At 47.5% G+C, this 10,974-nt stretch overlaps 6 protein-coding genes across 6 annotated transcripts; 2 read left to right on the forward strand and 4 right to left on the reverse strand.

Annotated features, from left to right (window-relative positions):
• Positions 1–271: 271 nt before the first annotated feature.
• Positions 272–1,158, forward strand: FPOAC1_005431 (uncharacterized protein; the record flags this gene model as incomplete). Its single annotated transcript, XM_044849958.1, has 2 exons — positions 272–402; positions 456–1,158. 2 exons carry the CDS (start codon positions 272–274, stop codon positions 1,156–1,158), a joined length of 834 nt encoding a protein of 277 aa, XP_044708668.1.
• A 195-nt stretch (positions 1,159–1,353) lies between these two features.
• FPOAC1_005432 (uncharacterized protein) lies at positions 1,354–2,337 on the reverse strand (the record flags this gene model as incomplete). Its single annotated transcript, XM_044849959.1, has 2 exons — positions 1,354–2,234; positions 2,295–2,337. 2 exons carry the CDS (start codon positions 2,335–2,337, stop codon positions 1,354–1,356), a joined length of 924 nt encoding a protein of 307 aa, XP_044708669.1.
• Positions 2,338–3,285: 948 nt separating this feature from the next.
• Positions 3,286–4,784, reverse strand: FPOAC1_005433 (uncharacterized protein; the record flags this gene model as incomplete). Its single annotated transcript, XM_044849960.1, has 2 exons — positions 3,286–4,087; positions 4,141–4,784. 2 exons carry the CDS (start codon positions 4,782–4,784, stop codon positions 3,286–3,288), a joined length of 1,446 nt encoding a protein of 481 aa, XP_044708670.1.
• Positions 4,785–5,953: 1,169 nt separating this feature from the next.
• On the reverse strand, positions 5,954–7,264 carry FPOAC1_005434 (uncharacterized protein; the record flags this gene model as incomplete). Its single annotated transcript, XM_044849961.1, has 3 exons — positions 5,954–6,069; positions 6,117–6,924; positions 6,971–7,264. 3 exons carry the CDS (start codon positions 7,262–7,264, stop codon positions 5,954–5,956), a joined length of 1,218 nt encoding a protein of 405 aa, XP_044708671.1.
• An 818-nt stretch (positions 7,265–8,082) lies between these two features.
• Positions 8,083–8,760, reverse strand: FPOAC1_005435 (uncharacterized protein; the record flags this gene model as incomplete). The annotated part of the gene is made up of 1 exon (XM_044849962.1): positions 8,083–8,760. The coding sequence occupies one exon, from the start codon at positions 8,758–8,760 to the stop codon at positions 8,083–8,085; it is 678 nt and encodes a 225-aa protein (XP_044708672.1).
• Positions 8,761–9,705: 945 nt separating this feature from the next.
• FPOAC1_005436 (uncharacterized protein) lies at positions 9,706–10,845 on the forward strand (the record flags this gene model as incomplete). Its single annotated transcript, XM_044849963.1, has 5 exons — positions 9,706–9,964; positions 10,023–10,363; positions 10,412–10,447; positions 10,498–10,673; positions 10,722–10,845. The coding sequence occupies 5 exons, from the start codon at positions 9,706–9,708 to the stop codon at positions 10,843–10,845; spliced, it is 936 nt and encodes a 311-aa protein (XP_044708673.1).
• Positions 10,846–10,974: the final 129 nt, after the last annotated feature.

The raw sequence follows: 10,974 nt of genomic DNA on the forward strand, positions 1-10,974 counted from the left end.
ATGGCGGTGCGATGTTGCAATGTCACTGTCACTGACCAAAAGATCATCATTGTCATTGGCAACACGGGAGAGTAGTCAAAGAGATGGCTACAACCCGAAAGGAAGCCCTTCCGATTTGGAGACGAGATGGAAATAATGGCTTGAGTGATACCATTCAGTCCCCTCTTCCGGGCCATCGCTTGTCCATTCTCTAGATGCAGAATTTGCCATATTGAACTAGCAGTCTCTAAATCTAGCATTCTGTTCAAGTCTATCACAAGATATCCTGGTCATGGAAAAACACCAAAATGTCGTCGAACCAACATTCAGTCGCAGTCATCTATGGAAACCCGTACTTGGCGATGTAGCTGCAGCAGCTATATCAGCAACCCTGATCACACCAGTCATTACAGTCATCGATCAGTATGTATCACTCATTCCAATCTTATCAAAAGCATCCACTAACAGATCTGTAGGTCAATGGTTGAAAAGGTCTCCTTCAACAGACCACTATCGCAGGGAATGAAGCTTAACAGTCTGGATGCTTTCAAGCACCCAGGCCGCTTCATCTTTGGTCGCCCTTTCGGCTACGTCTGGGTCCTTTACGCAGCTACATACGCTGTATCAAACTCTTCCGACACACTAGCTCATGAATTTCACAAAGCAGCGGTAGGAACAATCACTTTTGTCAACACCATGATCATCAATGTTCCTCTTGGTGTTCTCAAGGATATTCGCTTCGCTCAAATGTTCAGCGCTTCTCCTACTCTTACTCCAAAGGTTGCACCTGTTGCAAAGCCCGGTGTGCCGAGGGCCGCCGCAGCTACCTTTCTCATGAGAGATGCCATCACAATCTTTGGCTCTTTCACAATGGCTCCGTGGCTCTCTTCACTGATACCAGACAGCCTGTCCTCCAGTCCCCACTCAAAGGCTGTCATCTCGCAGTTGACAGTGCCCATATTTTCACAGTTCTTTGCTACCCCGGTTCACTTGCTTGGCTTGGATCTTTACTCCAGGCCGCGAGGTATACCATGGATTGAGCGCTCGGCGCAGATCCGACGGGACTTATTCTCGGCAACCATTTTGCGATCACTCAGGATCATACCCGCGTTCGGGGTTGGGTGTGTAGCTAATATGGAGGCTCGGACAAGGTTCCATAAGCTTTTCCGAGCGTCCTAAAATGGTATCATTCTGGAAAAGGCGTCAAGGTCGATGTCTGAATGCAGTAGAGAAGACATGTTGTACATAGGTAGGTGTCAAAAGGGTTAGTGTATTTTTTAATCTAGCATGAGTACCAGGACAGCTGGCAAGATCTTGATAAAGTGGCGCATATGTCAACCAGTCCATATTATATTCCGATGTACCTGACTAAATCTATGAAGTAGGGCGTGTGTCATTCACATGCGTGGTGGTCTCCATCAGTCGCGCCGTAGTGACAGCCTCCCTTAGTGCCCGTCCAAGATGACCCCTGACACCAGCTTCTTCTAGAACCATGATACCTCCAATAGTGCAGCCTTCAGGCGAAGTTCCTTGATCTCTCAGATCCCCTGGCTTCAAGCCACTCTGCAGCATGGCGGCAGAACCCTTCATGGATTGGTAGATCATAGTCTGGGCATCAGCTCGCGGAACACCAACGGCAACAGACGCATCAATAAAAGCATCGCAAATCACAGCCCAGAATGCAGGGGTTGAGCCTCCGACCGCGGTGGTTGCATTCATTAGACGTGGCGGTACCTCGACCGTCTCGCCAATGGTTGTGAAGATAGCTTTGGTGAGATCACGGTGTTCCTTGGGGACCTCGGGTTCAGAGGGTGATTTCTCGATAGCGATGAGACCCTCTGAAACCATACATGCGATGTTTGGCAGTGTACGAATGACCCATACTCTATCAGAGTGGTTCTCTTTAGTTGTTTCGCTGCCGTAGATGGTGGCTTCGATCTTTTCCTTTGTCCACCCAGCAGCTACACTGATGAGAAGCTTTCCAGATAGAGCTTCGCGAATGCCATCTTGAGTGAGAACACTCTCGATGTCAGCGGGATCAACACCCAAAATGATCACGTCGCCTTGCTGTACAGCCTTGACGTTGTCACCGCGCGATACAGTCAAGATGGTGCTGTACTCTGAGAATTGCTCATTGAGTTTATTCACAGATGCCTCCGACCGCACACAAGCGATGATCTTGGTGAAAGGAAGACCGGTCTTGCCATTCTTGATAGCAGGCAACAGATTCTTCACAATAGGCTTGGTGATGTTTCCTGTGAACAATATATCAGTCAGTGGCTGATGCTGTGAACTGATTGGCTGGATTTACTTACCGGTACCCAAGATGGTGAGTGTGGCATTGCTTAGGCCTGTCATTGTTGCGTTTGGTCTTTAATTTTTATGACGGCTTAAGCTTTCGTCTTCTCGGTTTCTTCAAGGTTATCAACAAAGGTTAATCTGTCCGGACAGATCAAATTTTCAACAAAATATCAAGTCAAGGTTTCTCTCAAGACTCTAGGTTTTCTAATACAGGCGTGACTCATACGGCATGAACTCTATGATATCGGTGACTTATAAAGGAAGCTTCTGTCGAGCCGTACAGACAGCAGCAACTTCTTCCTCTTGCAACCTCGATCAATCGTCCAAGACAATTGTCACCCGATCAATCCACAAGCGTTTGGTCTTTGGTGTAATGAGATACGGTTTGACACGGCAAAAAGTTGATGACTTATTTGTCGGCAAATGTGAAGGATTCAGGAACAAGGTGACACGTGAACGAAGAAATTGGTCTTGTGACAAGATAAAGAAACAGACCAAGCCCTGGTTGGAAAGACGTTTGCAAGTCGTGCAGATGCAGGTGCAGATGTGTTTGTTATCTCTTGTAGGTGTTGTTGGATGAGGGGTCAATTTGTCTCGGGAGGGCTGCCGATGGTGATGTCGTCTAGTGTGGATCGATAAACGTGGGGAAGAATCTCCAACTTTCAGGTAACGTAAGGAACAATTACCGGCGCCACTATAACTCAATTGATGGAATAGTTAGACCTGTCCTCAGATCATGATGCAGCTGTGTGGCATGGGGATAAGATCAAGTCAGGGCACCAAGATCTTGTGACACTTGACTAACCACTAAGACAGTGGAAATTCTAGCGTTGTGAGCGAAATGCGCTGGAAGAATTGAGTTTATCAGGATGAGTGAGACATGTCTAGACCCATTGGCAAAAATATTTAGATTATCATCAAAAGTCAGAATCGAAGTGCAGCAATTTAGAACAACTTAATTATTTTAATTTTTAGAAATAGTTATCAATCTAGTAGCTTTTGTAATCATCTCCAGAAAGCAAGACGTCTCCAAGCCTCATTCTTCAAAGCTGTGTACTCATCCAACGTCCTTGAAGCCGCATCCCGGTTCTCAATAGCGCGTCTGGTCAGATACGCCATGCACTCCCCCAATGTACCCCACGTAGTGCACTTGTACACCTCGGGCGCAACACCCTTATCATCCTTCAGCTTGAGCAGCCCGAAACTGACCTCATCCGACATGCCATGGAGCTGAGCGAACTTGACAGGGACGGTGGGTAGGTTGGCTTTAGTGCGCTCTTGGTGCATCTCGTGCGCTTTGACAAGAGATTCTTTGTTGTGGCTGGCGAGAAGCAATTGAGCCGAGGGGAAAGGTCTCTTGTTAGACCCACCAAAGCCAAGGAAGTCTTGTCGCAGGACACCTTGTGCGATCTGATTGTAGTTGTCGTCCGTGTCTTGCTTTGTGTCGTGAATCAGGGAGCGAGGGTCAGAGGACATGTAAGCGCCGCGAACGACCTTGACTCCAATAGTGAAGCCCTTATCAGAGGCAATCTGAAGATGCTTCTTGAGCGTGTCTTGGGTGCTCTTGAGATACGCCTGGTATGTGTTGTACAGGACAACATTGCCATCGGTATTGAACTTCTCTTGGAGCTCTAGACCAAGACGGAAGATGCCCCATTGGTAATGCTGCGATTCAGCGTCGATGAGGATGTATGCGCCGCGGTCTTTGACCTTCTGGGAGATTTCGTAGCACGCGTCGACAAACTGCTTGGGGAGTGGCGCGTCGTTGTGGAGGGCTTCGCAGACGCCAGGTCCAGCACCGGTGAGTCTAAGCAATAGCTGTTAGTCTGTGTTGCTGCAGAAGATATATAATAAACTCACTTGGTCGCCAGTTGATCACCCTCTCGAAGTAGTTCAACCGTTTTTAATGTTCCATCTCGCCAGGCTTCAATATTGTCGCACCACTGGCACTCGTTTGTGGTCGAAGCCTCAATTCCGTGACCCTGCTCGGTACCTGTCTTGGAGTCAAAGACAGTTTCCTTTGCAAACGTAAGAATTGTCCCCTTGAATCCCATGTCCTGTAGTTCCTTCATTGTCGCTTGGGCTTCCGCGCCAGTCTCGCCAGCACAGAATTGCTTGTAGAAGGTATGCTTGAGAATAGAGCGCAACAACGGATTGCGGGAAACATTAAACAGGTATGGGTTTCCGGAAAGTGAGAGCTTTTGGAGAAGGTGGAGAGATGGAACGAGCAGCCATGGTCTTGATGAGACAGCGTTGATGAAGAGAGATCGGTAAAGGATAAGAGGAGGAAGTTCGGATAGAGGCGTCTCTGCTCCATTCACAACGGGAGTGTTTGTGCGAGTTGCCTCAAGCGCAGCAGAAGCATTGGTGGTAGTAGATGAGCATCGAACAAGAGGAATAAGACCGTCTCTTCTCACTCGTGGTCCAGAGGCCTTGAGTGTGAGAGCCAAGTTCCGGGCTGCTCGGGACCTGATAGTGATATTGCTTGGAAGGGCTGTTGTCATGTCAGGCGCTGTGAATGAATTGGTTCTTTCAATAATTGATTGACAATTTTAAGTTGATATTTGCAGAGTTGGAAGAATTAAAGCGTGAAGTCGATAATGAGGGGGCATTCTTAAGTGATGCAATGATAGTCTTATCATCCCTTTTGACTTTCACGATTACACTCTAGGCGTGGCTTCACATAAACTCTTCCCGAACTTAGACCAGCACCCAGTCGGTACCCCAACCGATACTCCTGTTGGCTTCATTGATAACGCGGGGAGTCTGGGGGAGCGGGGTAGGCTCTGAAAGGGTCACACGGACACGTCCAGATACGGCATCACCAAAACCTAACGAAGTCGTCACTTTTCTTTGGTCAATTTCGAGAAGGTGTTGGTCTAGACTCTAAACGCTGGACGGGCGGGATACTTTCCCGATGGTTACTCAACCCCACATAAGCCAGATATCGTGAAGACATGACCTCGTACATGGAGCTTCTTTTCGCCTGGCGTCGGGAATGCCACCGTTTCTTTGTTCTACTCCTATCTTGAGTTCGGTTACAGGAACTGTCTAGACTATATTCGGTAGTTGCATGGCGGCGTGGTAGGATCGTGCATCGGCTTGTCAAAGCGACAACAGGGGGCCGTGTGTCTTTCCGCAGCTTGCATTACGCTAGAAGCTATCATGCATACAAAGCCGATATTGGAGTACAATCAATAGAGGGTGTGTGGAATAGAAGCTTCTCTTGGCTACAAGATATAGTGGCGGGGGGGGGGGGGGGGGGGATGGGGGTTGTCTACCGGGATCTGATAGAAACGGCACGCGGTGCATTCTTGAGAGAAAATGTACTTGTTATGAATTGTATCCGGAGCAAATGTAACCGAGCTGAGACGTGGGAAGGAATCCACCACGGTGTGTCGTTGTATCACTGGGCCACTGATCATTGACCCATCCCAACAGCAAGATAGACTGCAAGAGACTTCGGTATGTCCGACGTCGGCGGTGAAAAAGGCAGTGTCATTTTGATCGTTTGATGGCAATGGAATTTATGACGAGGTTGTTTCATCCCATGGCAAAGGCGCATCCAATTGAACTATGGGTATTGGTCAAATACACATATCCGCGTTTTCTGTCATCGACACCCAAAATTATGTAAATCTTGACATTTCTTTATAACTTGCTTATACTCTCTCTACTTTACATCACGAACCACTTTATCAAGTGCCTTTGCCACATACTCAACGTTGTGATCGTTCAAACCCGCCAGACTAATCCTTGAAGTATCCGCCATGTATATATGAAATTTCTCTAGATAGTAGTCAGTACAAGTTGTAGTAAAAGGACACGCTACTTACCTTCTAGACACTCAATTTGCGGTTTGCTTACCCCAGTATATCCAAACATGCCAGTCTGGCTGACGATATGAGACCAATCTCCTGGGGTCTGGAGTCTTACCAACTCATCATAAAGTCTCTTTCTCATCGACCTGATGCGAGAAGACATAGTCACCAGATCTTGACGCCATTGCTTGAGGGTTTCAGGATTGCTAAGGACAGCGGCAGCAATCCGAGCACCATATACTGGTGGGTTGGACACGGTCTGTCGCTGTGATTGCTGAAGTAGAGAAAACACGATTTTCTTGGTCTCTTCTGACCTTGTGACGATGGCCGTCAAGCCGACGCGCTCGCCGTAGAGTCCCATATTCTTGGCAAATGACAAACAAACCGCTGCTTCGAGACCCAGGTCTTCAATGATATGTTTGATAGCCCACGCATCTTCATCGTAGTTACCCGAGTTGAAGCCTAGATATGCGGAATCTATGATGGGAAAGATCCCATTCTTCTTGATAACTGCTGCAATCTCTTTCCACTGATCGTGGGTAGCGTCGCAGCCGGTTGGATTATGAGCACATGCGTGAAGAACAACAGCTGAACGCTTGTCAGCTGCTTTGAGGATATCAAGATAACTTTCAAAGTCAAAAGATCGATCCTTGTAGTAAGGCGCTTTTATGACGTTGAATCCAATCTCATGGAAGAGTAAGTCATGGTTCGACCAAGTTGGATCCGTGATGATAACATTCTCAATGCCCGAGTTTGCCTTTCGGAGGACCAGGCCTGCGAGGAGCAAGGACCCAGTGCCAGATATCGATTGACATGTGGCGATCTTGAGGGCGTCAGTCAAATTCCATCTCTTCAGGATTGTGACTTACTCTATTCTCTTTATAGGCAGATGTACCGTCAAACAACAACTTACTCGCTGCGTCGCGGAAGCTCTGCAGGCCTTCAATAGGCAGATACTCATGTCCAGGATTGACGATCAACTTCTCAGCTTCTCTCACAGACGGCAGGACCCAAGGCTTAGCATTCTCGTCTCGGTATGTACCTTGACCGAGATTCACCTTTTGGGGGTCTTGATCCGCATTGAAGCGTTTGGTGACTTCAAAGATGGGGTCGGGTTGAATGAAGTGAGCAGAACCGAAGGCTGAGTGTTGTTGGTTGAACATGTTTGTGCTGTTCTTCTGGAAGCAGACAACGCGGTAATCTCACAGGTCAATGTTCTGACGCTACAGTGATTCGTATTTGCCAAGTGACTTCTCTTCCTTTTTGTTTCGTTGTCAGATGTCGTTTGTCATCGGCTTACGAGGCATTGGCGTGGGGTTCAGTCGGTCACCTCCACCGAACCCTCCGGAAGTGCAGCCGACATCTTGACTACAGTGCGGGTGTGATCCGGGATGAATCTTAATTTTCCTGTTGTTTTCCGAATTGTTGTTATCCTGTTATGGAGTCTAGCCATGGGGAGACAGACCGGCCGTTACCTCGTCGGCGGATTCCTGGTGACCTAATTCGACGGCGGCTTTCAGGACCCGTGCGGCATCGATTTGGGCTTAAAAGCACTATCCTGATAGCCACAAATTAGCGGGTAGCCCCTGTAAGAATACTCAACCTTAGCAACAAAGAAAACCGTCAATGGAATCACCACCAGAGTTGTTTGCATTGCTACTGTACTTGATCTCTTTCAGACCATTCTCAATCATCATTCTTCGATCTAGCATTTGTTCCGATTTTACTTAAACAATTACACACGCGCAGCTTGCTAGTTCACAGAGGCCGACTGGCTGTTCTTTCTCAAAGACCTCTTACACGGTCTCAATCTAGGCGACGGGTCACAAATGATTCGAGGCGCATCCTGACGTTACCTGAAGATTGAATCAGGCACTTGCGCTCGAACACTCACTCGTCACGGGTAATAAGAAATCACGAAGAAAGCGCTATTAGCGTTGTGGTATCATTCTTGTCTATCTTAAATTCGCCAGATCTGCCTTCATGCAACCTCCTCTCCAGCCTTGACCTTCTCATAGGCGCGAATGACCACAGGAAGAGACTGAACGCGATCCAACCAAGCCTTGACCTTGGGATAATCGTTCATGGTCAAACCAGCAAACTCGTACTGTCGCACCCAAGGCTCAAAGTGGAAGTCAACCACGTTGGGCTTCTCGCCTGCTAAGATCCAGTCTCCGTTGTGAGACTTTAGCTGTTCCTCCAAAACTCCAAAGCATCGTTGGGCTTGGGCCAGATATCTCTCGTATGCATTCTCATTCTTGACATCGTGGTAGTGGCGGAACCAGTTGCACTGTCCCATCATAGGACCCATGGTGGTGATCAAGAAGCTCACCCACTTCTCGACGTCAACTCTGCCTTGCTCGCCAGCTTCCTCCCGATGCCCGAACTTGTTCTCGGTGTCGTATACTCGCAGGACGTAGTTGACACATGCCATGCTTTCCCAGCTGGTGACGTTGGTGTTGGGGTCTTCCAGAGCAGGAACACGCCCATTGGGGTTGATGGCAAGGAACTTGGGGCCCTTCAGACCATTGGAGCCTTCTCCGAATTGCCAGAGCTTGACATTGTATGGGATGTTGAGAGCTTCGAGGAGAATGGCCACCTTGAAGGGGTTGGGACCAGTATGGTGGGCGTGTAGTGTAAGAGGCTTGAGGGAAGACATTTTGAGTTGCTTCGAAACTGTTACACTTGAAAATGGTGATCAGGATGTATGTTCGACAAAGAGTAGTTAAATATTGGTAGCTGTAGCAGTCAGGTCTGGGGTTATAGCTCGGAAGGGAAGACTGCCGGCTTCTAGAAATTATGTGAAATGGACATGATTTGAAATCATTCATAATTACTCCATTGTGTCGTTTCATTCCTGGCTCTGAGACCCGTTTCTTCCTAGTTAGCACTAATGATTGGTTTACCATCTGAGCCATGACATTGTCTGTGGAGTTGATGGGGCATCTATGACAACGATGAAACTCACTGAGGCGGATATAACATACCTACTTTCGTAACATATATTTCCGGGACTCGTTTGCGTCTATCCGAGGCGGTTCTTCATATAACGTTATCATTGAATTCAACACCCTGTTGAGCTACCTCTTAATAAAAGTTGGGATTTATAGACTGAAAAAGCTGTAGTCTAGAGCATCATGTAATAAGTCGAGAACCTTAGATATGAAGAATTGTTGATAAGTTAGTCTGCGCGGACAGATTAACCTTTGTTGAAAACCTTGAGGAAATTGAGAAGGCCTGGGCGAAAGCTTAAGAGATCATAAAAAACAAATGTAATAAGTCGGGAGTCGAACTCGAAGCCTTCGCTCGACCGGTTATGAGATGGATAGTTGGCGAACCCTTGCAAGAATGATCAACTGTGATAGGACAAGAGACGACTCGAGCGTCATCATGTACAGGGTAGATTTCGACCCCTCAATTTAGTGATCTTCGGGGTTGTTATCATCAGGACTAATTTTCGGTAGTTATGTGATAGGTCAAGAAGATAATAAAGGACCCTTCGTCCAAAATATAACCGGTTCATTGCTTACACTTTTGATACTCGATTGACCATTAAGTTCGATACGGAAGAAATAACCATCTAAACACTCTTAAAGACCCCATCATGCCCAAGCGAATCCTTTGCTCGTACGGCGTCGACGTCGATGCGGTTGCCGGATGGTTGGGGTCATACGGAGGACAAGACTCGCCCAGTGATATATCTCGTGGTCTATTCGCCGGAACTCATGGTGTTCGTCGAATGCTCAAACTATTCGACAAGTATAATATCAAGGCCACATGGTTCATCCCCGGTCACAGTCTAGAGACGTTTCCCGAAGAATGCGCCATGGTTCGAGATGCAGGTCACGAGATTGGCCTCCATGGTCAGTTGATATCATAACAATCCAACGTGGTTAAAAGTAACTGACATGGCTTTGGCAGGTTACTCTCATGAAAACCCCTCCGACATGTCCCTTGAGCAGCAGCGAGATGTGCTCGATAAGACTCACAAGATGTTGACCGAGTTCTGCGGAAAGCCTCCTCGCGGATCAGTCGCTCCTTGGTGGGAGACTAGTAAAGAGGGCGTGGATTTGATGCTCAGCTATGGCATTGAGTACGACCATTCCATGTCTCACGATGATTGCCATATGTACTGGCTGAGAACAAACGATACCTGGACCAAGATTGATTACACTCAAAAGGCCGAGACATGGATGAAGCCACTGATCAAGGGTCAAGATACAGGTCTTGTAGAGATCCCCGCAAATTGGTATCTAGATGAGGTAAGTCATTTTGCCCGGTGGATGGGTTGTTGCTAACATGGGTTACAGTACGATGAATCCCGCTCTTTCGATAGTAAACTTGTTGTTCATGACACTGACTGGATGATAGCCTCCCGCCGATGATGTTTGTAAAGAAAAGCCCAAACAGTCATGGCTGGGTAAACCCGCGCGATGTTGAGGAGTTATGGAGGGACCATTTTGACTACTTTTATCGAGATTATGCCGACGACCCCGACGAGATTTGTGTCTTTCCCATAACCTGCCATCCTGATGTATCTGGTCGCCCACATGTTCTTCTGATGCACGAGAGGTATGTGACCTTACTTGAGACATGAAACATTGGCACTGACAACGGCAGATTGATCGAGTACATCAACAAACATGAGGGCGTTGAGTGGGTCACAATGGAGCAGATGTGTGATGAATTCAAGAAGAAGAATAAGCCTCCGAAGGGAGCTGTGATGCCTAAAGCTCAACAGTGAACATTTGTGTCTCAATTAATATTGAAGACCCTGACATGAATCAGAACGATCTTTGCTTGGTATGAAGTAACGTTAAGCAGAGTCAATACTAGACGGCCGCAATTGGTAGAAGAACTGATCGTTGAAGAA

This window comes from Fusarium poae, chromosome 2 (assembly GCF_019609905.1).
Source record: "Fusarium poae strain DAOMC 252244 chromosome 2, whole genome shotgun sequence".
In the NCBI taxonomy this organism is placed as follows: Eukaryota; Fungi; Ascomycota; class Sordariomycetes; order Hypocreales; family Nectriaceae; genus Fusarium; species Fusarium poae.